Source organism: Hypomesus transpacificus, unplaced genomic scaffold (genome assembly GCF_021917145.1).
Source record: "Hypomesus transpacificus isolate Combined female unplaced genomic scaffold, fHypTra1 scaffold_277, whole genome shotgun sequence".
In the NCBI taxonomy this organism is placed as follows: Eukaryota; Metazoa; Chordata; class Actinopteri; order Osmeriformes; family Osmeridae; genus Hypomesus; species Hypomesus transpacificus.
Genome location: NW_025813804.1, coordinates 19,473 through 45,576, shown reverse-complemented (window position 1 = coordinate 45,576; position 26,104 = coordinate 19,473). Strand labels below are relative to the sequence as shown.

Below are 26,104 nucleotides of genomic sequence, written 5' to 3'. Positions count from 1 at the left end.
TTATGTATTTATTCAATTTTTATCAGAGATAAATAACTCTAAATAACTTCACTAAGTAAGCTCGAGCAGTTTCCATCCTTATGGGTTCATCATGTGGTTGAACAGGAAACGGAAGTCGTTTCGCAACAACCGTAATAACGAGCAAGCTAGGCTGATTACTGCCTGCCTGGCAGACAGCGTTAGCATTAGCTATCCAATAACAAAAACGTTCCTCTTGGGTGTCTAGGGAAGTCGAGAGAGTGAAAATGCCTGTCTTGTGGTGTATAGCGTGACAATCTTCAGCAACATGAATGACATTGAGGAGGAGAGGGATACTCTCCTTGCTGACCTACCCGAATCCCAAGTTTTGACGGTAAGTTTTCATAATGGACTGAAGAGCTGGCTAACCAGCTAGCCCGGTTGTTGACGAACGAACGGGGACAGATTTTTGACTCGGTCTTCTTGCGAATGACACCCAGTACTTGATTTTCTATCATATGAAAAATCCGAATAAAGTCAGCTAACATCATAAATGCAATGAACCTAGCTAATGTTATGTGCTTATAGCTACTCAGCTCATCAACACAAGCGTAAATGAAAAATACACCAATTATAGTTTAAGTCTAAATCCATGAAGGCCGTTTTACTAACTATTCACCAACATGCATCCTTTCTTTGGACACCAGTGTCCTGGCGCAAGAAGCAAGACAGCTGATGGGGGCATCCGACCACTGGAGAAGAGGGGGCCTTACATCATGTCTAAAGCTCCGGCGATTCATATGAAACTACGTGGGTCCACTTGTCTACTCTGTATTTTTACATAGTATATCGTCTGGCATATTTTTTGTGTCATTCATTCTGGTTTAGGGGTCTACATTCCAACAAATGATTTCCCAGTGAATCATTCCTTAGGATGTAGGGCTGTTATACAAATTGATCTAATTTAACTTAATGTCGCTGTGATTGTGTTTGCAGAGAAGCATAGAGAGATGGCCAGGAAAGCATTGAAGAAAAAAGGCCTTACATCAGGGGGGCCAGTCCTGCAACAGCCCAGACAAGGTGGAAACAGGTAGGATAATGTCTGGTTATGTTACACACATAACTTAGGTGTTGTTTTGTGATTCATTCTGGAGGAATGGTATAAGATATTCAAACCATGCATTTTCAAGTTATTCTGGTTTTTGTTTTCCAGAAGCGTAAAATTTAACAAGGGCTATGCTTCCTTGAGTCAACACGCCGAAGACACCCTGGTAGCACTAGACTCTGACAGGTAAGGCTAGCAGCTTAAGGTACTGTGTCCTGCACAGTGTGTCATGCACATTTAGGGAGAGCTCGTTCACACAGGCTTATAAACCTTTCGACGTCATCTCGAATGGTTTTGTGTTTTGTCCTTGCAGTGATGAAGAACAGGATGTGGAGCAGTACTCCTCAGGTTACTCTTCAGCTGAGGTGAGATAGCACAGAGGACTGTGGTGACATGCTGTCCTACATCTTAGTTTTTTGGTTATTTGGTTTCCCCTTAGTGATTATTCTCTATTAAACGGTCACACACATGCACACACCTCATATGAACTGCCACTGCCTACCTACACATCTCTTGGAATTCCTGCCAGTTTCTCTTCGACTGTCCCCTGATCCATATTTGCAGGTCCACCCTGACCTGAGCAGACAGCTGCTGCAGGACGGCTACCGTCTGGACGAGATCCCTGATGACGAGGACCTGGACCTCATTCCTCCTAAAGCCATGGGCCCCTCAGGCTGCTGCTGTTCGGAGGTCTCGTCCTGCTCTATGCAGTGAGCTATCCAGGTCCCTGACCTGGACCTGATGTCCCGGATCACCTGACATGGACCTAACGTCCCGGATCACCTGACCTCTCTATTACCGTGGCCTTAGCCAGAGTCTAAAGCCAGGCCCATCTGCCAACTCTCTAACTAAGCATGGACCCCCCCCCCCCCATCCCTCTAGACTCTAAGCCCCCTTTGCTTGTTCAGGGCTATGCTCCCACCGTGCCCTGCACAAACCCAACACATACACGTGAATGGATGGCCGTCCCACGCCTTAGCCACTGTCAGAGATCTGTCGCCCTGAAGGCTGACCCTGGTCTTTTTATGGAACTGGATGAAATGCAAACCCTTCAAAGGTTCTGTATGGTAGAGCAGGGGGATTCTTTCCTCTGGTGTTGTACCCGCTCATCGGACATAGATAGGGTACTGTGTTCTGTATGCTTATACGGTCAATCGCTTTAAGGCCATTTAGACATTGTAAAGGGAGATACAGCATAGTAAGCATAGCGGTCCAAAGTGCTAATGCTCTGTAGCTGTCTGGTGTTATCGCCTTTTTTCCAAAGTGAGCTATTTGGAAATCCTACCAGAACATAAACATTCCCTGACCATTTCCTTCTAGAACCTTCTTCTAAATTTGTATTTGTTTCTTTGTAATTCAGTAGGATCTAAACTCTAAAGAGCTAAGTCCTTTGGTCCATGGCTCTGATGTTGTTACAAAGTTGTTTTGGATGTGAATGAATGCTTCAATGTGATGTAAATGGCGCTTGGATGTTACGTGTGCAGTCCAGCACTTAGTCACTTAGTCAGACTGACTCTTTTAATGCTCTGTTCCAAAAACAATGACATTCTTGATATGAAAATGTTTGGCATGTTCCCCTCCCACAAAATGGCACTGTTTGGTAGTAACTTGGCCAGAGGTGCTCGGGTCAGTTCCTGTGTGTACTGTGTGTTTGAGCTGGTCAGCCAGTCACTGATGTCAACCACTACATAAATGACTCCCCTGTTCCTCCACCTCCTACCAGGCTTCTCAATGAGGAAGCTCATTGTACTGTTCTCCCTATGTGGGGGATCTGACCAGAGGCCACCTTGAACCTGTTGCCACCATTTTGACATTCATTACTCTCATCCTCTTTATTTCACTCTGCAGATGTTACCGTTTCCCAGCCGTCTATCATGTTAGTGTTTTCTTGGTTTGGTTTTTAAAGCAGTGCATTGTGAGTGTTAAATACATATACTGTAAAATATATGTTGTCATTGTTGGACATAAGGAGTGATTTCTGTCACTTTATGAGGAGGTTTTCACCCAATTTAAGAGTATTTATGTTTATTTCTGGAGACTTAATGTGGAGGAAATGTGTCTTGTCTGATCAGCTTTGTAGTTCCACGTACATTAGGCTAATTACTGCACTCTGCATCAGGTGCAGTCAGTAGTCACAACACTGCACTTGCCTGTACTATGCAACTCACAGAACAATCTGCTTCTTAATCCTCCAGTGCTACAACATACCAAGTGTTACTGAGTGCTAAATGCAATAACTTGAATTATTACGTCACAGAAAACACTATTATTTGTATATGATTATAAATATTATTTTGCTATATTCAATTAATAAAAACTATACACCATGTCTTGGCTTTGTTATTAAGATATGTTTCCAATTGAGAACTAGGTTGATTCAGTACAAATACATTACACACACATGTTGAATAACTTGAATGTGAGCAAGGCTGTATTAAGTAATGAAACTGTATAGTTGTTTAGTACATCTTCAGAACATATTTCATCCACAAGGGGGAAGCATTGAGCTAAAACAATCTTCAACGCTAAAACTAGAACGTATAGCTATATCTAAATTACAACTATAACAAACACATAGAGTAAAATGTTTAGATTATTCGATACTCCACACTTTGAATAACGTTGGACAAGAAACAAAAAGGAACGTAGACTCGTGTTTGCCTCTGAATACTAAAAGCATAAACATTCATTGAGTAGGGTATTACATTCTAATTGTTTCATATCCATGTCCAATGTAATCGCTATGGATTTTCAGCACAGTTACAAAACACGAGTCTATTGTACTCTATAAAAAAAAGCCCCTGTTCGCAAGATTAGACTGTGACAGAGGTGCCATTCCAATGGGATTTGCATACGTGCTGTAACTATTCAACCAACGTAGCGCTGCAACTCTGTAACTTGTTGCTGTCACTGGGCGGGCCCTAATGATGTTGTGCGCCTAAGCGGGGGGTGTCATTCTGGGGGAAGGAAAATCGAGTCAAAGGAGTTACCTCTATGCCAAGCTTTTCGAGATATGAGATCGGGCTATTTTCGTGTCCGTTCTTTTCTACAATTTAAAAAAGAAAAGTAAAAAACAACAACATTTGAGAGTAACGACCTTCATTCGCTCATCTGCTGGTGGACAAATTCAACACCGTTGTGCATGCACTATTTCTCAGTGTGTTTACAAGTGATTGAAAGCGTGCCAGCGAAGAGGGAATAGGATAAGCAAGGAAGGAGGGATGGTGGACAATTCCGGTAGCAGCAAGGCACAAATGGTGAGTAGTCCCTCCGTTTGGCGCTATGCCCTGCCCGAGCAGTCGTTGTGTCATATCAATTTTTTTTGCTGTTAAGCAAATGTTGCACGCGACTAAAACTACAGTCACGGTATAAAGCCTTAACGTCATTAGTACTATGTTTATAAGAGGTTACAAAAACGTCATTGACATTTTCTGTGTTCCTTCTTTTTTGGGGTCCGTAATGTAAATTATTGAATTCAAACCACGCTGTGCGTAAACAGCAGCCCGCATTTCATTCATATACTGGATATTTGATCAATTGGTAAAGTAGGCTATAGCATTCACGAATGACCTTAATCTTAACTACTTCAGAGTTTAGAAATAATGTCATCCGTTTCACTTTTTTAGCTACTCATGTGTTTTAACGCCTAGATTTATAATTGGAAATCTGTAAGGAGCTTTGCCAATACATCCGGATAGTTTATTTTCACAGTCGAAAGTGCAGTCGTAGTGTAGACTTTTTATTATAGTTTGGTAGTACTTAAAATTGCATACAAATCACGTACGTAGCTTTTAAAATGTGTTTGACACGTTACTTGAATTGTAACTTGAAACATAGTAGTCCACTCCTGCGTAGTTAATGTTGCGCAAGATTGTTGCATCTCGAATGGAACACATCTACTATTTTACTTAATTAGGTAATCAATTACCTAATTAATCTTCCGGGCACAACTATACATTAAAAACGTTCATATCTTAAACATATTTAACTCGCACCCTTATGTCTTGACGAAACATCTGTCAAGACGCATGCATTTATTCTTATGACGACATTACCCCCTTATTTCCATGAAGGCATGTCACATTGCTGTTTATAGCATGCTTGTCCATACTGTACTTCGTTCCCCACATGTGATGTTCATACGATGTGATTACATGTTATCTATATGACTGTAACATCAATAAATCCACTCGGCCCCCACCCAGGTGTTCTCTTGTTTGCTGTTAGTTTGTGGCCTGCATATTTGGACCCGCCAAGCCAGACAACCCTTTGGGTAATTTGAGAGTGGTAGGTTTATGGGTAGCTATTGACGTCTTTCTCACTTCCTCCCTCAGCCCAGCATGTCTCAGGAGGGAGGTCTGGTAGGGGGCTATCCTCAGGGGGCCACGGCAGGGGGCATGAAGCTGGAGGCTGTCATGGAGCAGCTGCAGCGCCAGCAGCAGGCCCGGCTGGAGATGGAGCGCAAGGAGCGACGGCTACGTGAGGCCCACATCATGTACGCCCAGCAGGTAGCAGCCCAGCAGGCCATCCTGGCTGCTGCCCGGGCTGGAGGGGCAGGCTTCATGGCTAAGGGCCTGGCTGGAGTGGGGCCTGGAGCCGGGCTCATGTCCAGGGTCTCCAACCAGAGTAGCGTGGACTCTGAGAGAGAGGACGAAGAGGACAGGGGTCGAGACTCTGGGGACGACGAGGAAGAGGAAGAGATGATGGAGGGAGATGAAGGGAGCGAGGAGGACGAAGGGAGGGCTGGTGGGCTGGAGTACCTCCGCAAGCAGACCATGGCTCTGCAGCAAGGTGCCTCCCGCTTGCCGGCACGGCAGTTTGGCAGTTACACAGCCTCAGCCCCCCTGCAGACCTCCTCGGCCCCCGTCAGAGTGAAGCAGGAGCCCGATGAAAGTCTTTCCCCAGCTGGCCCCCACTCCGCCACCTCTCCCAACGGACAGGCTGACTGGAGCTTCGACGATCCCTTCAAACAGGTCTGTCTGCCATCACTCTCTCCCTATTATGTCAGGCTTGGTATTTGTCTGTTTGTAGTTACGTCTTCAAAACCAATCCCTTTCCCATAAGTGTTTTGACGAGACTTGTTTTACCAAAGAGTAGGTTTGCCCCATGCAAAAAAAAACCCATGGCCAAATATTCCTTGAGAATTTTTGTTTCTGTTGTTAATCTGGCATCAAGGTTCAACTGTCTTTCCTTAAACACTGAGAGTCAACACAGAACTGTGTAATCAAAACACAGATGTCCTTTCACTAACTTACCATCACAGAGGACAGAGAGGAAAAGCCCTTCATTATTCCCCCTCAACATGTTTGTGTTTTGTGTGATTGCTGAGCCTTCTCCTGCTGTGAGAGCCGTCTTAATCAAGGCTGGGCCGCGGGTCCCTCAGACGGCATCTTTGTGAGCCACTCATGCTCTGTCTATCTGTGCTGTGTGTGTGTCTCAGCCAGCCCTGCGCTTCTCTCTCTCTCTCTCTCTTTCTTAAGGTTTGGCCCAGGTCCAGGTTAGAGACAGCACCGCCAGGGGTTTAGCTTTGAGGTTTTTGTGGGCGGGCGGGCGGGCACGAGTCAGCTCACCAGGGGGGTGGGGGCACGAGGGGGGTGTGGAGGTAAGTAGGAGTGCCGCCTCACAGTAGCAAACTTTTTAAACCCCTCTCAGGGGGATGGGCTCTGTGCCAAGGGCACTTTTCATTGAAGGTAAATATTTCCTCACCGCTGTGTTACAGCGTGCTGGAATGCCAGCTGGAAGGCAAGCTATGCCTGGGCAGTGGGACCGGCAGCGCTAGCAGGGTTAGCGCCTACAGGGAGGGATTCTGTGGGCAACCAGTTGGCTGGTATAAAAAGCCTGGCTGCATAGGAGATGACAGAGTTAGAGGCAGATCTTATGTATGCTGATCATTAGGTTGATGGTGCCGCACTATCATTTTCCAGTCTTTTATTACTGTCTATTTAAAGGGGAAATGTCTTTGGCCTGTCACTCTGTACATTTCCAAATATAGACCCTCCCCTCTTCTACTAGGCCTAGGGGCGATGTTTGAAGCGGATGTTTAAAATGACAACAGAGTAAGCCCTAGATTAAATGGAAGTCGAAAGAAACAGACAGACTGGCATGTATGCAGATTCAGACAGGCGGAAAGATAGGCAGCAGAGGTTCAGCCTCGATGGAACACCGTCATAACCCGGTGCAGAGAGAATTGTGAGGGGGGCTCATTGAAAGCGCACCACCGTAGGATCACTGTGGTAAGGGAATTAAACAGGTGTTGACCGCATTGTTGTGTCACTTTAAACAAAGGCAGGCAGCGGTTGTATTGTAGTTGGTATTGTTCAGAGGTGGCTAAACGTTGTGAAGCCTGGTGACTGGCAGGCAGGCAGGCAGACAGGGAGACCCAGATACTGGTGGTATAGCCTAGCATAGGCCCTGTCTGTGGCCTGGGGCTTTTATTAGTTGAGTGGGTGGGTTCAGCCCAGCTCTGGGGGGAGGGGGAGGGGTAGGCTTTGTGAGACCAGAATTGGTCTGCCCTTTTTTTGTTTCCTCTCTTTTATCTTTCCTGTCATTATGTCAGCTCTGCAGTATTTAATGACGGCTCATCTCCTGAGGCAGTGTCAGGTTGCAGCCGTTGGTGGAGGGGGGAGGGCGGGGGACAGTGGAGTGGAGAGTGGGAGGCAAGGGGCCGTTTTTTTCTCTGTAGCATTGTTTTGTTGAGGCCAGAGAGAATTTATAGGCAAATACCACTGTCGTGGGGGTAGAGGTGTGTGTTTATGATGATCTAAAAGCCATGCCACATACAGGATACAGACAGGATCTTACTGTAACCTGAAGTGCTCCACACAGGCCTTAAAGTTAAATGCAGAAGGTCAAACCGATGACTTCAGAATTAGATTACATGATCTAATGTCAACTCGGGTTATCCAATAATTTTTCGGCTTCTGTGTATACCTCCACTACAGTACTCTACTGTACTGAGTGTGCATATATGTACGCGTGTCAGAGGAGGATGTAGAGGGTGAAGAGAGTGGCCATGTTGTCCTGTCAGTGATGTATGTGTGGTGACCTCAGCCCAGCCCCAAACAGCAGGGTAAATAATTGTCGAACAAGGAGCTGGACAAAAGGCGTGGAGCAGACTCAGGGAGGGTCATTGGGGCCTGGCCAGGCCTCGTCCCCCTGTGGCCCTCCTCTGCAGTAGGACACGCAGGCCCATTGACCCCTTTAATCTCCTCCTATGCACCCCCCCCCCCCCCCACACACACACACACACACACACGCACCCCTCCCTGTCCTTAGCATACTAATCGTCTGTGATTAATAGAGTTTTAATCACGCCTGTGGACTGTGCACCGACACAGACTAACTCCTCTACCACAGATTTGGTGTTGCTGTTTTCGTTTGAGAACCTTAATATATTTCAGACGTTGCGGATGTGGTTAGCTGGGTCTGTCAGTTTCCTCTCCCATACACTTTCTGTTGTAGCTTCAACCATGGCGTTTATCATGTTAAAAGAGGCCAGAAAAACTGTGGGCGAGGCGCTACATTCGCATTGTTATTATCGTGGCTAGAAAGGGAAAGAGTTGTTTGGCAATAGAGGACCTGGTCTTCATCCTTGAATATCGAGCCTACCATTGCAGTCTCAACAAATGCTTGTATTCAGTCTTTGATGCAGCCTCTCTGACTGCCTCAACTGTTGCCTGCCACCTCAATACAACATCTGCTACTGCCTCCACTGCCTCTGCTCTGTCTCTCCCACTGCTTCTGCCCAGGCCAAACCTGTTTGTTTGAATGAATGCTGTTGCATAATTTAGCTGTCGCCACAGCAACGCATCAGTCAGGAAGTAGTGAGATGCACAGCTGCAACGGAGGATCGATGGGGTTGTGTATGCTTTTAGAAAAGAGGAGGAGGAGGAGAGGGAGGGAGGGAGGGGATGTTTGGCCTAATTTATGGTTCATGTATGATGAATGAGCTGGACATTGTATTTAGCAGATGTACTCAACTATGCATTTTGGACGACGGAATGTGGAACGAACGCTGCCCTGGTGCGTGTGCACACAGTGTCGGGGAAGGCTGCTGCCAGCGTGGGAGCGATCTCCACTTCCAACCGTGACAAGCCTTTATTCTGGTTGTGGTTGGGGATGGTGGGGCCCTCGGAGGCCCATACGTATCAGGTGTAGCCTGATCTGCCTGGCTTGCTTTTTGTCTTCCAAACCTCTCTCATCTCCTGTTCATCATATTGTTTTCAATGATTTTGTTGACCTTATTCTGTAAGAGCTATCTTATCTCCTTTGTTTATCGAATCAACAGTCTTTTTGTGGCCCGTGGCAGTTGCCTTCAGGGGGCCAGGGTGGATAGACTGATTTGTACATTCCCAGCCAATCCAAGTTTGTTGTTTTTTTCCTTCTGCCTGTTGTGACAAGATCTTTGTTTGAGCAGTTTTTCAGATTCCAGAATGCACTTCTAATGGTCTAAAATAGTTATTTGCATCTATAAGGATCTATATGTCTCTAGTATTTTGCATTGTTGAAAGCACAAAAAGGCAAATCAGATAAAATAAAATAACAATCTTGAGGTTTGGAGCTGTTATCATGTACACTTTATTTGATTATATATGAGTCATCTGTAGACCATCTGTAGATGTTTATAGCATTTATTTACTATTAAAAGAATGTCAACCACAGCTCTGCATAGGTTCAACATCTGGTTAGGGTTAGTTGATAGTAATTTACCATTCATTGATAGTTTATAATAAATTACTGTTCCTTGCCAATTATTTTATATATAGCCTATCCTATCAAGCATTTCTAGACATGACAAATAAAGCCTACAATGTGATCAAGCTTAGTATTGTTTAGTTTTTTTATTGTAATTTATTTTATCTTTGATTACTTTATCAAAGAGGCTTTATTACTCTTGCCTTCCGTTGGGGAAAAAAAACTATAACTGCACAGTCCAAACTAATGTGCAAACTAAGTGATTGATAGGCTAAGGGTTAAAGTTGTTTCCAAATTTAGCCTGTTAATTTCAGCGTTGGTCTCAATGCAGATTAGACATGCTCAAGGTGTCTTATTGCTGGTTTGTTTTTAGATCGTGGCTGTAAAGATTATGGACTACTTGATACATGTATTTCACAATGTCTATGGACGTTTTAAATCCCATAAATGACGAGCTTTGTACCAGGCTCTGTTTTCTTATGCTAATATGTAAATATATGTAGTAATTCAAAATAAAAAACGTTTGCCTTCCACAACTATCATATTAAATAATGTTTGTATTAATCCATTTAATTGAGTTGTGGATTCTCCTGACCCACAGGTTTTGATAATATAGTATTTCTAACTTCAAACAGACGGTAACTGCGTGTGAATGTCTATGGTTAGTTATGTGACTTTGGTATTTTCTCATTGGATGTTCTGCCTGGTGTGTTTGTGGGGCTTCGTCTGGGCTCATTAACTAGAAGGTCTGGCTGTGTACAGAGGGTGTGGTGGTGGGAGGGGGAGGGAGAGGGGGGGGGGGGCCTTTTAGCACTGGGTTTGTCCACCTTCCTAATGGTTCTGCTTCATGATAGAGACTAGAATACGCTCTACCCCCGTGGAAGCAAACTGCTTGGGACATGCTTGGTTTGTATTGGTATGGAAACAAACATTGAGTCTTAATGTCCTGTGTCTTAGCCCCTCTTCAAAGTGTTGTGAGCGTTGCCAAGCCTAGATAGCTGACAATTTGGGCCTGGCATCATCTGATCTAGCTGGGTTGTGCTATCTTGCCCCTAACACCCTAGTGTGGGAGATTCCTTCAAGCCCAGAAATAGAGGTATTGAATTTGGTGACGAGATGGAGGGGGGAGGGGAGGGGCAAGAAGATGTTGTAAAAGGAGGAGTTGGGATGGGATGGGGGGTGGTGGTGGCTGGTTGGTTGGTCTGTCTCAACACTGCACTATGCCGCACCCAAAGGAAACATTCCAGACGGAATTAAAGAGTTAACTCTTCAAACAGTTAGCGTTCCCATTGAGGGATTCGACAAGAAGATGGGCGTTGGGAGGGGGGGGGGGGACAAGCATGTCTGTTCTGCAGTCAGTCTAAGGCCTCGGATTGGTGATCTCTCAACTCATTTCACTCAGTGTCACAGGGGCTGTAAAAGAGAGGGGGGGAAACCCTGAAGGGTCCTTCTGAATGGGACGGGCTGGAAGGAGAGGCTCTGTGGTGCAGTGAGACACACTTCTTTTATTAGGCCCAAACAGCACATCTGCCACCACTGACAGAACACCCCCTAGGGGAGTCTGGGGTAGCTTAACCCTGTTCTTGGAGAGCTACCCTCCAGTTGGCTTTCGCCCCAACCACGGTTGTGCTAACCTAATTTAGTATGTCATCAATCATTTGATTTATTTGATATACTGTTATGCCTTTAAAGGAGGTGCGTATGTGTTTTTCACATTTCTTCTTTTGAATAAGTATTTTGAGCATTTATTTCATTCTTTTATCCTTTATGTGTATTTCCATCACATGGATTAGATATCTGCCATGTTTTTGTTAGTTTGTGGTTATCATCCTCCTTATTCGCCCAGGGTGTGAAGTGGGCCATGCAACAGGAAGCAATGGCTGTTCCAGGAGTTAATGCAAATAACGGCTTGAATCACCCCTGATGCATATTTTTGCCTAGGACGAAGGCACTCAAATTGAACTGCAAGCCACAGACATCGCTCACTGAAATGCAAATAATGAATGACAATTAGGGTGATATGTTTTTTTTTATTGTTTCAAATCTCCCCCAGAGGATAGTCTTCCATCGTCTTTGATGGAAATGGAGTCAGTAATGCCTGCTGTAATTTGATCCGTCATCAAGAACCACCACAAACCAGCCCCCTTCCCCCACCCTACTTTTCCTTCTTCGTCATTGGTTCCATCTCATGTCTATGACCACTCCCACTTGGCATATCTCAACACCTGCTGTTTAATGAGGCCACACAGAGAAGGAAATGGGGAAGATGAAACAAAGACATCCACCAATGCGCCCCTCTCAGCCAGCCAGCTGCAGATAGGCAGAGCTGGGCTCGTGTGACACAGCTGAGCTGCCTCTCCTCTGTCTCCTGTCAATTAGGAGCCAATTCTCAGTTACAACCCCCTCTTCCGACCACAGCAGCAAGGTAGTAGCTAGTAGGTTTCCAGAGCAGTGTTATGGTGGTCGTGGGGGGGGGTTAGCTTGTGTTTTCTCCCAGAGTGTAGCGACCCCAGGCTTGCTCCCTTGTTGAAAGGGCTGGAGCGGTGGGGGGCAAGGAGGCGTGGAGGTGAGGAGTGAAAGGTGTTTGGCTATTGTTAGTGTCTGTCTGGGCCGTCTCCTAGCCTGCTGGAGGCTTGGCTTGGGTCCAGGCCCAGAGGTGATAACTGGCCTGGTGTGTCAGAGGCCCTGGGTAAACACAGCGGTTGACTTGGGGCCTGCTGGCACCTGTCCATGTAGGAGCTGGATGGAGTAGAGAGGCTTTGCTTACACTATAGCCTGCCTAACTATCTGTCTGCCAGGCTGGCTGTCCGGATAGCTCACTAGCCTCAGCTCCTGGACACCAAGTGCCAAAACCCTGCGTAGTGTAGTATTGTGAACACTAGCACACTGCCAGATGGTTTGTCTGCCAAGTACACACATATAGGCCGCTTTGTACAGTAATCATCTGCCTGTCGGAACCATTCCTCTGCACAACAGGAAAACAACCTGGCTGATTACTACCAGGGGGCAGACCAGTGTGTTCTACAACATACTGTGAGTGTGTTTGTGGGTCATACTCCTCTTAGTGAATTGTTTGCAAAGAGTGCCTCATTTTTAGTGAACAATGCACTATTTTAATCTAGTGTGTGTTTATGTTTAAATTATTCATATTATATATAATTACTTTATAAATTTGTTTTATTTTGTGTTCATTACATTGTTATATCTTGCTGCTGTAACGCCCACATTCCTCCGGCTGGGAGTGAAGTGTTATTTATGTATAAATTGCAAATGTAATACTCACACATGTAACAAAATAAACCATTAAAGGTGGTTTTAAGGTGTTTCTTATAGAGACAGTACTGCAGAGAGCAAATTTAGCTCAATGCCTGTAACAACTCTATTTCTGAATCATAAGGGCTATGGTAATGTGGACTGTGTTTTTCTATGCCCACCTCTCATCTTACTTTAAACTAATACCAGTGTTTCCCACACATAGACTAATTTGTGGCGGTGCGCCACAGAATCAACACCGGCCGCCACACATTGCGTTTCGTAAAACATTTTTTTCATCGCTATTTAGGTTAAAACACGCAGCGTATTCGTTCAGCTGCATTTCCTTTCCCCTGCCCTCCCTCCGTCTCTCTGTCACTCATGCGTCTTTCCCACATATGCACACAGTCACAACGTCAGCACACGTTAGCAACAATGCATACATATGTGGTTCTAGTAAGACCGACAGCTATATCAGCGAGCCTTCAGCATTAGTGCCGTAGCTAAAAGTCGAGGAAAGTTGAGGCTACTTCCCCCCCCCCCCGGTCTGACATCCCCCACCCCTCCCCGCCACAATTAGATTTCTTATCTGTGGGAAACACTGAATACTCATATCTATCAGGGAGTGTTGGATTTTTAGTTAGCATGGTTCAAACACACCTGTACAAATGACAATCTGTTACAGTAGATTATTGTAATAATATAGTAATACATCTTTTTCCTTTTTCCTTTTTTTTGGCTGGACTAGTTAATAGACAATCACATTCTCAATAGAACTATGGACCATGTCAACATTGGTTGGTCATTTCTTAAGCTGAGCTGGTAAATGATTTAAAGGCTGGACAAAAATGTAGTTATTAAGAGCAGGCCTTTCAAGAGTAAGAAGGAGCAAGCCTGCAATACGTGAGATATTCATTGTTTTTTCCAAACTGTTTTTCTTCTAAGATTGTCACTTGAGATCCGGTTCAATAAAATGAGTCGCAAATCTGGCACCTCCAACCCCCAATGGAATTAGCCTTGATTGGTCAACCATCTGGTCAAACAAAAGACATCTAGTCAAATCTGGCAACCACAATTGGATAGTGATTGGAAAACATAGAGGTGTTTAGGAAATGGTTGTTAATATGGTTTCAAGCTCCAGATTCTGTTTAGATACAGACACAAATCATTAAGAAAATGCAGTCACAGGATTGAAGTCATGCTTTATGTGGAAGAAATAACAGTTTGTTAGCTATATCTCGTAAAACTAAGATTTTTGTGTGGTTTGGTAGATAATGACCCTTATAAACAGCTACTCCTTTTGGGTATGGAGGAGATCGATTGAAATATTTTCAGATGCACTCAGTTACCAAAGTAGTTATGCAAATAAGATTCAACCTCAACATCCATAAACCAATATTTAGTTTCATCAATATGTTACCCCAAATAGGTTTGTTGAAGTATTTTACTGTGATTTAATTCAATAAATTAATATAAGAAATAATTTCAGTTTAAATGGATTCTTTATCTTCTTTATATCTGAATGTTTAATGTTGCGACTGATGGTCTTTTGTCTGTTGAGTCTGTCATAGTATAATTGTAAACATCTTTATAGATAAATAATTGTATCGTATAGTAATGGAATAAATCTTTTGTAAAGTAGGATATTTGTAAATATCTGTAAGAACAGCTTACAGTAATGATCGCCTACTGTATGTTACAATCCTCTTAAACAGCTCACTCCGGCATGTTCATGTCCTGCTTCCACAATCCAGATCAGGCCTACATATGTTATCCTATCATGTGCATTCACATGACATTTAGTGACCCCCACTTTCACAGCGGGATTTGATATTAAGAAGCAATGCTAGACTTTCTAGGATGATATCATGGGCAGGCTGCTATTAAGGACTGTCATGACAAAGTCTGTTCGTAAACAAACACATAACTGTAGACATAGACCGCCATGTGAACTTTATGGGAATGTCATAATGCTGTAGCGGTGAGCAGGTGAGAGCCGCTGCTCCATGGAGATGAGCTCCAGATGCGTGGCGGGCAGGTCAGACCATCCAGGGTGAGGGGGGGGGGGGGGACTGAACCCACCCACCCCCAGGGAGCCTGGCGACCTGTCAGAGGTGGAATGCCCTCACACACTTAACGCTTGCTGAGGGGAACCAGATACTCCCTCTACCCAAAGAGATTAGTCTGTATTGATCAGCCGGGTGAAAGCTGTGAATTGTGCTTATGGCTTGAACATTTGATACTGGGTAAGATTCTGGAAGATAGTCACAACAGAGGTCTTCATGACGAGCTCTGAATGAGGCATTGTGTTTGATGACTCCATCCCCAGACAATGACGTCCTTTTCTCGTTGAAGGCGTTGTGACCCTACCCCAGTTCATGTAGGATTAGATGTGATGTGTCTTAATAGCAGAAGAGGGCCTTGAAACTCTCTGCGCTCTGAATTCCTTTGGGCTGATGAGGATAAGAAGAATGTGTATAAATGTGCCTATCTGAGCCATGCCATTTCTTCAGCAACCATTAGCGTGGGGGTGAAGTGGATGCTTGCTCTTTAAACGATGTGAGGTATTTTTAGCCAAAGCTTTTAACCCAGTAGAAAAAAGACAGTTTCCTTCATGTGAAGATGGGGTTAGGGTTAGGGTTAGGGTTAGGGAAGATGAAGTTCTCACTGGAAACAAGCAACCTTGGATTTTAAAAGTCCTCAAATCAGTAAACCTCCATTTGAATTGTGTGTTTGTATATATTTTAATCACATACCCTTTCTGTTCTTTGTTCCTCTCGTGTGATTCTTGTTATTGTCATCAATAATGATCCTTCTATATGTTCCTCGGGTCTGGAGAGCCCTCACTGTAGGCCTACACATCAGAGAACAAAACTAATAGCTCCAAATCAAATTATACGAGGAGGGGGAGGGCATGGGGATTGGGGCCCGAGTTGGGGGACAGGGGAGTGGGCCTCAAGATAATTTGTACAATCTGGATGGAAAATCCAACACTAAATTGGTATTTTCTTGGGTTGATTCTCTGGGATTAAGTGAAGTTTCATTCTCCTGTAAGCACGAGGGGCTGTAGATGAGATTTGCTAAACTGTTTGCTCTGGCCTCTGAAAGGGTCTTTGAACCAATGAGTGTGAACTCCTGTCCGCAGCAGCCTGTAAACGTTGCATTCACGTGAAGCGGAGAAAGGGGCCTAGCATAGCCTAGCCTTGTCAGCCAGGGAATGGGGGAGGGGCCCCTCAGTCTGTGGAATGTGGTGTCTTGGTGGAAGGGTACAGAGCTGAACAAATCCAAATCATGTATTTGGCAAACCAGACTAGCCTGTCACCAACAGCTAGGAACTATAGAACAAATGAGACAGATCATTTTCTTCAGAACTGTGTTAATTGTTGTCAGATTTGTATTTTGGAACCCTGAACCCAGACGCTTTTTGCGAATTCTCTTATGGGATACCTGCCTGTTGTGAGATGAAGGGAAACAGTTAGTTGGTCAACTCTGCTTGTAGTTACCCCCCCCCCCCCCACACACACACACACACACACACGCTGTAGTATTTGTGTCTTTATTCTCTTTGCTCTGTAATTGGAGTGATTCATAGTGGGAGTGGTGGTCTGGCCTAGGGCCTGGAGGGGTGGGGGTTGGAGGGGTGCACGGCCTTTCACAACCTCTAAACCCCTGTTTAGAGGTGCATGGTGTAGGATGGGCAGGCAGAGACACGCTCGGCCCCCTCCTCCCCCCTCGACGCATGGCCCCCACATCCCCGCCATCCTGTCTGCTTCTCTGCTCCCTCCCAGCCCAGAATAAGATGTCTCCAACAAGACTGGACATACAGGCCTCAGGAGGTCTGGCCTCACTCTCCAAGGCCGTCCCTGTGTGATATATGAGCTTTTTTATGCATCGTAGTAACTCTCATTGTGAGCAGAGAACCAGGACGTGTGTTTGGGACTGTAGGAATTCCACCATATGTGGCCAGGGGCCAGTGAGGTTTTCTTTCCTGTGCAAATGTAGTGGTGATTAGCCGGAGCCTTTTGTGCTAGCTCACCATCAGATCCTTTACACAGCGGTTATCGGATAAAGAGCCACATCCACTTCCTCCGCCCATCCCGTCCCCCACCCCCCCATCACAGCCACGGCCTGGATGAATGATTCGATGAGTCCCGTGGAGGGATAAAGCCCCCAATTATTTGATTTGGATTACAGATTTCAGCCCCCTGCAAGGCCTGTTTGTACAAGCGTGCTGAGCGGGCACTTCCACTGTATGGTAGGCCAGAGGGCTTTTCATCTGTAACAGGACAAAGACCCAGCTTGAAGCACTGGGTGCTTACTGTAAATGTAATCTCATTTAATCCTAGGCTACGCCAGGTCCCACTGGCTAATTGGGTAGATTTCAATGAAATGCGTACAATGAAAGTTATTTTTTCTGTATTTTTCTTTTTCACTTTTTCTTTCGCACGGATCCCGATACCCTTGTGGGAGAGGGGAGATGCAAGATGAATAACAGAGTTCAAAAATAACTCTTTAAAATCATAAACATAGAATCCTTCTTTCGCATAGGTTGTGTGATCCTAAACATTTTCCTTTTTTCGTTTATTTTTACGGAAGAAAGCAACATTTTATAATGTTTTTGTAAAATGCAATAATTATGTGTTCAAATGGAAAAGCGGAAATGGATTCTTCTTGGCATTAATACATGCTTTTGGCCCAGATCCAGGACTATCTCAAAGGTCTTGCGGTATGCTTAGCCCACAGACAACCTTGAATATGATTAAATTACCACTCCTGTGTCTGTTTTAGACATTTCCCTCCCCTCAACTGTTTTGACAGCCAGTAATTTGGCTGGGAGAGATTAGTAGGGGGAGTGTGTTGCAGTCAGCACAGAGATGGTGACTCGTACATGCCCTTCTTCCTATGAGCAATGCCTCCATTATTGTGCGTGTGTATTCACAGATTTAGAGTGGAATGTTGAACTGATGAGAGATTTCAGTCAGTTCACCCACCCCTGCCATTGTGTGAAGCAGCTCATGCCAAGAACACAATTCCGTCCTTTACCAATGATTTACGGCCAGCGGTCACCATAGGGATGTTGTTTGTATATGTGTGTGTGTTTTATTTTATTTTACAAGGAAATGGGCGAGGCTCTTTAATCAACCTGTCGGATGATTCTTCTTCTAGATAGGGTTTCTTTCTGATGCAGTCAAGTGCAGGGGTGAAGGGGAGTTGGGGCAGGGAAGGAGAGGGGGCTCCCCTGAACCAAGTTGAGGGGTGATGTCAAGCTGTGGGGCCTAGTGTAGCCTCATCTCTGCTCCTCGGGCTGTGGTGCTGCATGAGGATGACGAGTATTGACTGCTGCTGTGTGAGATTGCGTCCAGAGGGGGTTGGGGAGATCCCCATGTTTGCACATCCACAGCTATTGATGGGACCTCGGCTCGATGGCCGGCCAGGCCCCCCGGGGGACCGAGCGTGTGGGAGGGGCAGATGGAACAGGAGATCGCTGGTGTGGGGTGGACAGGAGGATTGGCGGGCGGAAGCTCAGAGGAGAAACCCAGCTCTAGCGTAGAGGAGGCACGTGCTGGTGCTTGATGAGCATTGGAGCTCAAGTCGGGGTTCCTTAGAAACCCTGCTCGCAGACACAGTTAGGGTACTCTGGTGGGAAACCCTCCAAAGGACAGACAGGCTCCCCTGCCTGTCTTCCCCCAGCCCTACCTACCTCTAATAGTCCTCTCTCATCTTGCTGTTTATCCACCACAGTCAAATCACACATTTTTTATCAGGCTCTTAGGATTCATGCAATTCTACAGGTTGGCCTGTTTAGGTGGTGCTCAGTGGTGATGCACATTCTGTCCATATATTTACCTTTGCATTGACCAGCGCAGTCCAAGCCCCTGCCCTCCCCTTCACAAGGCCCCTCCTCTCTCCATCAGATGTCCCGCTCCCCTCCGTGGGACGGGAGGAGGAAGATCACATGATCTTTATTACGAACGAGCTCCTTCATACAATGACGGCTGCTTATCAAATTGGAAAACTGCTGTCAATATCCTGGCCAATCAATTATGTCCCTTCCCCCTCTCCTCTAATAGAGCAGCAGCCATTAACCTCTTCCTGTGCTAGCTCGCCTGGCTCCACCAAAATGGTGGCTGCCAGCAACAAGGCCAAACATTTGCTTAATTACAAAGCAAATGTTTGGCCTTGTTGCTGGCAAATTCAACACCACTATTATAGTGGTGTTGAATTTGCCCTCAGGTATTGTGTGTCTGTTTGACTTAATGGTAGTTAGTGAAAATGGGAAGATATGCAAATGGTGTGTTCACATCTACGTCAGCTAGTTTATAATATGTATTCACTGGATGTCTGCAGGCAGGGTTTTGCGCACTTTGAAGCTCTAAGCTGTTTTCTTTTACCTTTGTTTTTCCAAACACAACATTCTGTTTGTTTTAGGAAATCGACTTCTTTCAATCAAAACTTTTCCCTAAGGGTATTTCCTCAACCCTTCGAGCTGCAGCAAATCGCTGTGCTTTAGCAGGTAATCCTCTTTTGGCTTGACCAAACCTTATCATGGTCCTTTGTCAGCAGGACAGGATGTGATAGGATAGATGTATGTGAGGGGGTGAATTGTTAGTTTCTTCCCACTGGCTGCACACTCAGATGTGGACCCATCTAGTGCCCGTCATTGGGCTGTGCGCCTGTCACTCACATATTGGGTCATAATGTGATTAGCCCGCCCACCGCCTGGCCAGTTAACCTGCTAACAGCATTATGTTGTAAGAGGAAGAGGGGGTGGATGGGAAAGATGGAGATGGATTGAGGAAGATCGAGGGGGTTATAAAGCAGCATGCACACATTATTTTTCCAATTCTTTCTTTATTTTAATTTTTCTCATTTAAATTTGGTATGTACATAACTCGCACATCAACTAACCCCAGCCTGCAATCCTGTGTTTAGCGTGTGTGGGGGGGGTGTTGCAATGGGTTTATTTGGAGCGAAGGCTGGAGTGGCTACTCTGATGAAGGGGCCAGATATGATTAGTCATAACAAAGGGAAAACATCCCCCCCCCCCAAAAAAAGTGTTATGATTCACTAAGGAGGAGTCAACAACCTAGTTTTAACATTCCTCCCCTGACCAAGGCTCCATTCACAAGTGCCAACACGTCTGACAAAGGTGTTGCTCAATGGTAGAGTATTTGACAACAGATGTAGAGGTTGTGGTTCAAATCCCCCCTGTCCGTCACTTTGGATAAAAGCGCCTGCTAAATGATTCCACACAACAGTACCATGAGACCTATTTAATGTCTGTTGGTTGTTGGTGAACTTCGTGGCAGACTACCCAACGTTTTGTAAGCTGTGTGTGATCTGATTTGTATATCTGATCTGATCTGCAGATCACACACAGATCCCTCCACAAACACACACACACACACAGTAGAACATGTGTGTGCAGTGTGCAGGTGGCAAAGCTGGCCCTGCCTGTGCTGTCACACAGACCTTTGTCACTGCTAATGTGAGGCACACCTTGAACCCCCTGCTCTTTGAGGGAAGCACAGAGTGTCCCTGTGTGTGAGGCCAATAACCCAACAGTCACTAACTATTGTCAACATATCACATGCACAATTTTTATATGGACCAGATAGGAAGGTTTGTTAGAGTGTTAATGGCCTTGTGCAAACACACATGCACACACACACTCACACACACACACGGTAGAAATACACACATAAATGAAAATGATCTAGCTCTGTAGTTTTCCATCATGCTGGCAGAGGGACAGGGTACAGTCATGAGAACTGATAGTGGTGCATCATCACTGCCTGGTTATCAGGAAGGCTGGGATGAAAACGTACAGCATACGTAAAGATTCTGTTAGAATTATCTTTATTATAATCGTTTGTAAGGGTCAAACTTTAACAAAAGTCAATATAATGTGCTTCCATATGCACAGTTTGAATGATGCATGTGAAGAGTAATCTATATAACTTTGGTACTGGACATTGGCACCTGTAAGTTATTTTGATAAGAGATAAGTTGAAGATATGGATTCTATAGGTTAGTCAATCTGTCCTGTACTCCGAAATATGTCCACGGTTGCTAAACCATAACAACATGATACGTGGAATATTTGACATGGATGTAGCCAGCAATGTATGGTCATGTTTTTCTTGAGGTTTTCTGGCATTTCAGACCTCTGCTGTCAAGGTTATTATTGGACCTTGGTAACCTTTGACCCCCAGGCTCTAGTGTTCAGGACCTGGGCTCCATCTGCCCAATAGGCCCCCTGCTGAAATCATAGCTGGTCCTGCGGCTCTTAACAATCCCCTTCACTCTGAAGGAAACTTGTTTTGATATCCACTGCCTGCTTTACAGCTTCTGTGTTTAGGAGTGACATTCCTGCTTTCCACATACCATGGCCCTCCTCCTCTACCTCCTCGGCCCCTATCTCACTCCCCTCCTTCCATCCTGTGCGGCCTTTGGCCCCCCTTCCTCCTCCGCACACCCCATTAGTTGTGTTTGTGTGTGTCACTGTCACCCCAATGATCTGTGTGTGTTTGTGTTTGCTGAGGGACCACTGGCTGGCCAGCCCCCACTGCTAGCCTGCCTCCCTCTCTGTCATTCTGCTCACCTTAGCCCTTGTGAACTTGGCCGGTTGGGTGGACTTCCATTCCACTCGGTAGTCTCCCGTTGTGAAAGAGGTTTGGGGCGGTTTGGGGCAGGACCCAGATGCTTGAGGGTCTGGTCTAATGCTCTTTAGAAGGGGGGAAGAAGGGCGAGAAAGTGGACAGGAGGAGGAGGGAGAGGATGGGGAGGGGAAGCAGAAAAGGGACACCACAACGAGGACACTTCACTGCCCAACTCGTGCGCCAACATTTTGCACCCCTGACGATGTGTGAGTGTGTGTAACTCGTTGTCCTGTTGTCCGTGCAGAATGGGAACGCATCCTGGGGGGACGAGGCTGACAGTGGCAGAGGGGGAAGAGGAGAAGCCTCCAGAGACTTTGCCAAGGTGAGATTCAGACACCCATCGTCAACACAATGTGCAGTGACAGAATACACAAACAAACAACTCATAGTATGTAAGTAGTCTGACAGATGAGAGAGGGCGTAATGACACGTTACTTTGACTTCGGGCCACCACTTGACAAGCCGGTTTGTCATGTTGAGATGTACACTACATCAGTATGAGTAGAAGTAGATGGACTCACACAAAGGCATTTGAAGAAGTATATTGTGTACAAGATTCCTAAGTGACTGGTTGATTAATGACTGTCATTCGCAGCTGTATGAGTTGGACAACGACCCCAACAGGAAGGAGTTCTTGGACGACCTCTTTACCTTCATGCAGAAACGAGGTGAGAAACAACAATGTCTTCTTCCACCTGTGCCTGTTGTCACTTACTGTTTTAGGGAAACCTTTCACTTGCCATGACACCAAAACCTCACATGGTGGGTGGGGCCCATTGTGATCCACTTTATCTTCCAATACACAGAAACACAGATATCACAATATTTATACGCACAGTTCGTAAAAAGAAGAAACTTGTATTTTGAATTCCGAAGAAGAGATGTTGAGGTTTCCAATATTGTGTGTGGAGGGTGTTTGGCAGCAGATGTATCTGGCTCTCTGTGTCCCCCCTGACCTCTCGTCTCCACTCCGCCAGACCTGACAGGACCTGTTTAGGCCCTGATTAATTCACTCAGCAAACAGGCCTGAAGACTCTCTCTAGTCTGACAAGCCTGCCTCCGCTCTGCGCCTCTCTCTCTCTCTCTCTCTCTCTCTCTCTCTCTCTCTCTCTCTCACACACACACACACACACACACACACACATAAATCTATAGACACTGACACACACACCTACTGACACACACATACACACACATAAATGCAGACCCACACATCCTTAATGACACCCACGCACCCACACGTAAATGCTGACAGACATAACTACACATCACAAAGATGTACTCAATGGGATGTATTATATACGCCCATATGTACACAAATATTGACATAGCAACCCAAGTAGACAAATCCACAGTGACACTCCTTGGCTCAGTGAAAGCAGTAACCAGGCAAAACTCGTTTAAGGGGTGATGTATTAATCTGGGACTGAGAGGAACTGTCAAGACCTTGTTACCCTCTCCCTCTCTTCTTCCTCTTCCACTCTCGTCTCTTCCCCTGCTCTCCTGTCCTCTCTATTCTGCCTCCTACATTTTAGGCACTTTCCAGTGCACTTATAGGAGCCTACAGATTGGCAGTTGACCCAATGCGAAGCCAAAAACTTTCATAACTTCTCAACTAAGGTTGTTTGGAATATTCCAAGATAAATAAAATGTCACAACATTTCAAGATGACACACGGTAGTTTTCACGATGAGGACGTGGAGTAGGTGGGCGAGCAACCCCCACCGCTCTCTTTCGCAGCACTATCTAGCTATCTGTGGTTCAGTCCAGTAGGTCAATGCTTTTAGCTGGGGGGTGTCTCATCACACCAGCACTGCCTTGTGTACCGGCCGATCAGTTCATATCCTTGAAAAAGACACAACCCAACCTTCTCCTGTCTTTCTCCCTCTCCATCTTTCTTTCTCTGTCTTGCACTTCTCCTGCAATGAGAGGTACTTGGGTGACCTCCACGGTCCTGCTAAATCGAGGCCTCAATCCCAGCGTACAAATTGCTTGGCTGGCTTCCCACTCTGCTTTTAGTACTGTTGGCTCTCAGCATGTTGACTGTGTAAGAGCCAGCGCTAGCATGCTCTTGTGTGTGTGTGTCTGTTAGCGCTAGCTTGCTCTTGTGTGTGACTGTTAGCGCTAGCATGCTCTTGTGTGTGTCTGTTAGCACTAGCATGCTCTCGTGTGTGTATCTGTTAGTGCTAGCATGCTCGTGTGTGTGTGTGTGTGTGTCTGTTAGCGCTAGCATGCTCTCTCTGTTCACCTGCTGGACCTTTGGCTCTCGTCTCACTTCTGACCCTTATGAAGGCGTCAGATCAGATTAGTGATGGTAGTGATGGTAGGGCAGTGTAAAGTAGGGAGGCCAAGACAACATAGACATCCCAACCTGCAGAGACTCATTTCCGGGAGGTGGCTCCCCCCCCCCCCCCCCGGGACGCATGATGTACCCCCTCAACCAGCACGTGTCAACCCACCCACCCACCCCCCGGGACGCAATCAGGATGCGTGATATGCATTTGTTTCGACCATAAATGGCCATTGCACGTCTCGCGCTCGCTCTAAATACAAAATCCCCGGGAGATTGTATAGCATTTGCGGGTGTCCGGGAGCCGCTATTGAAATGCGGGACACTCCCGGAACTTCCAGGAGACTTGGGATCTCTGACAACATGAGGTAGTGATGGTAGGGCAGTGTAAAGTAGCATGGGTCTGAGAGTAGTCTGCAGGAGACAGATTAAGGAGTGTTTCCCGGCTCTCAGAAGCAGCAGGGCCCCAGTCCCTGAAAAGAGGGAAATAGCGGAAGGAAATCTTACCAGGGAATTCCATTTCCTCCCTGAGTGCTTAAAAACAGACGTGTGTGTGTTTGTGTGGGGGGGGGGGGGGGGGACTGAGTTACTTTTCTTGGTGTGTGTGGGATGGCATAGACTTTTTTGTGTGCGTTTGCATGACGGGTTTCTTTTTGTGTGTGTTTGTGACTCTATGCTTCATTGTGTGTGTGTGTGTTCATCGCTGAGGAATTTCCCCAGCTGTCCTAAACACCTCTGGTTGGTGAAGAGGCCCATTGATAGCCCCCTTCCCAGTACCCCATACTCACAACCCCACCACTGCCGCCCAGGGCTGGGGGAGGGGGGCGGGCGGGCGGGCGGGGAGCCCTTGCCGGCATCCACATTATTATTTGACTTGTCCGTTTCAAAACCAGCTTCTTGTCACCCCCGTAGGGAAGGGAACAAGAGTGGAGCTTCCAACCCTTCTGTGTTGCTTCTATCCCATCTCCAAGGTTGCGATTAAGCAGATGGGTGATTGTTTGTTTTGTTTTGACACCCACTCCCTTTAACCCCCTGCTCTGGGGCTTCTGGCATAGGGGCGGGGGCCCGAGGGGGGAAGGGGGCGTGCGAGTAAGTGAGTCTACGGCACCTACGGGCACTTTATGGAGGAGAAGGGAGGGATTGGGGGAGAGAAAGAGAGAGACAAGAAAAAGGGGAAGGGGTCCAGAGGAGTGGAATGCCTGTCAGCGCTGTCCACTTGTGATGATTAATGGTGCGCAGCTCTGATGGACAGAGCGAGTGTGGGAGACTTCTGTTCAGGCCCTCACGGCAAGGGGGGGGGGGGTTCAGACAAGTGTTCAATGCCCCCACCACCCACACCACTACTGTCTACCCACACCCCCCCCCCCCATCCACCTCCTGCCTCAGAAAAACAGACCCCCCCCCCATCCCCACCTGGAGGAGAGTGAGTCTGCCCTTCCCAGTTGACTTCCTGTTCACCGGGAAGTGTCCTCCGTCTGGTGCTGTGGGACGTCATCCTGAAATCACCAGAGGGATCTGGGCTGAGGGTGATAGCATCTAGAGCCAGAGTTATTTTAGGGAAATCCCTCTGTAGTAGACTTAGGTGTGCTGCGTTGTAATTCAGTAAGCCGGCCTTGTCAGTGGCATTTAACACCTACAGCCTGGACATGGCTTGAGACAGAGACAGAAGGGGAGAGGGAGGGAGAAAGGGAGAGATGAAGAGTTAATTGTTTCAGATTGTGCCACGTCCCTGTGAACTGGCTGGCTCAGGTCCAAGTTGTGTTTGGTAGGTTAGCGACAGTATGGCCTTTAATCGCCTTAATGTTCTCAGGCTGTTGCGTTTTCGGAGGAGAAGGGGCAAGGGGCTGCGCTAGCTGTGTGTGTGTGCGTCTTTGGGTGTGTGTGTGTGTGTGTGTGTAGCCCGGTGGCTGTGCTGGTGACGGCGTGGGAACAGTGTCCATCCCAGCAGGGCTCCAGAGGAAGTCCCCGTAACTGTAACCCAAGAGACCAGCCTGCTCTGTCCACACCAATTACACCATGAACAGACGTATGTGTGTGTTAGAATCCATCAGCCCTCCAAAGCCAGCATAGCCCTTGCATGCGCGTACATGTTCACAGCTACTGTGAATCCATTTTTTTATTTTATAAAAGCTTATTGAAAAT

At 46.3% G+C, this 26,104-nt stretch overlaps 2 protein-coding genes across 3 annotated transcripts in view; both read left to right on the top strand.

Annotated features, from left to right (window-relative positions):
• The first annotated feature begins 119 nt into the window (after positions 1–119).
• fam219b (family with sequence similarity 219 member B) lies at positions 120–3,392 on the top strand. The gene is made up of 6 exons (XM_047015156.1): positions 120–352; positions 666–768; positions 955–1,048; positions 1,172–1,249; positions 1,377–1,428; positions 1,628–3,392. The coding sequence occupies exons 1-6, from the start codon at positions 287–289 to the stop codon at positions 1,775–1,777; spliced, it is 543 nt and encodes a 180-aa protein (XP_046871112.1). The 5' UTR covers positions 120–286; the 3' UTR covers positions 1,778–3,392.
• A 597-nt stretch (positions 3,393–3,989) lies between these two features.
• LOC124463440 (AT-rich interactive domain-containing protein 3B-like) overlaps positions 3,990–26,104 on the top strand; it is a 35,333-nt gene continuing 13,218 nt past the window's right edge. For both annotated transcript variants that reach the window (XM_047015149.1, XM_047015148.1), the window contains exons 1-4: positions 3,990–4,320; positions 5,398–6,036; positions 21,917–21,994; positions 22,268–22,340. In XM_047015149.1, the coding sequence (XP_046871105.1) occupies positions 4,285–4,320; positions 5,398–6,036; positions 21,917–21,994; positions 22,268–22,340 (826 nt within the window). In that variant the 5' untranslated portion in view covers positions 3,990–4,284. The remainder of the gene's footprint in view (positions 4,321–5,397; positions 6,037–21,916; positions 21,995–22,267; positions 22,341–26,104) is intronic.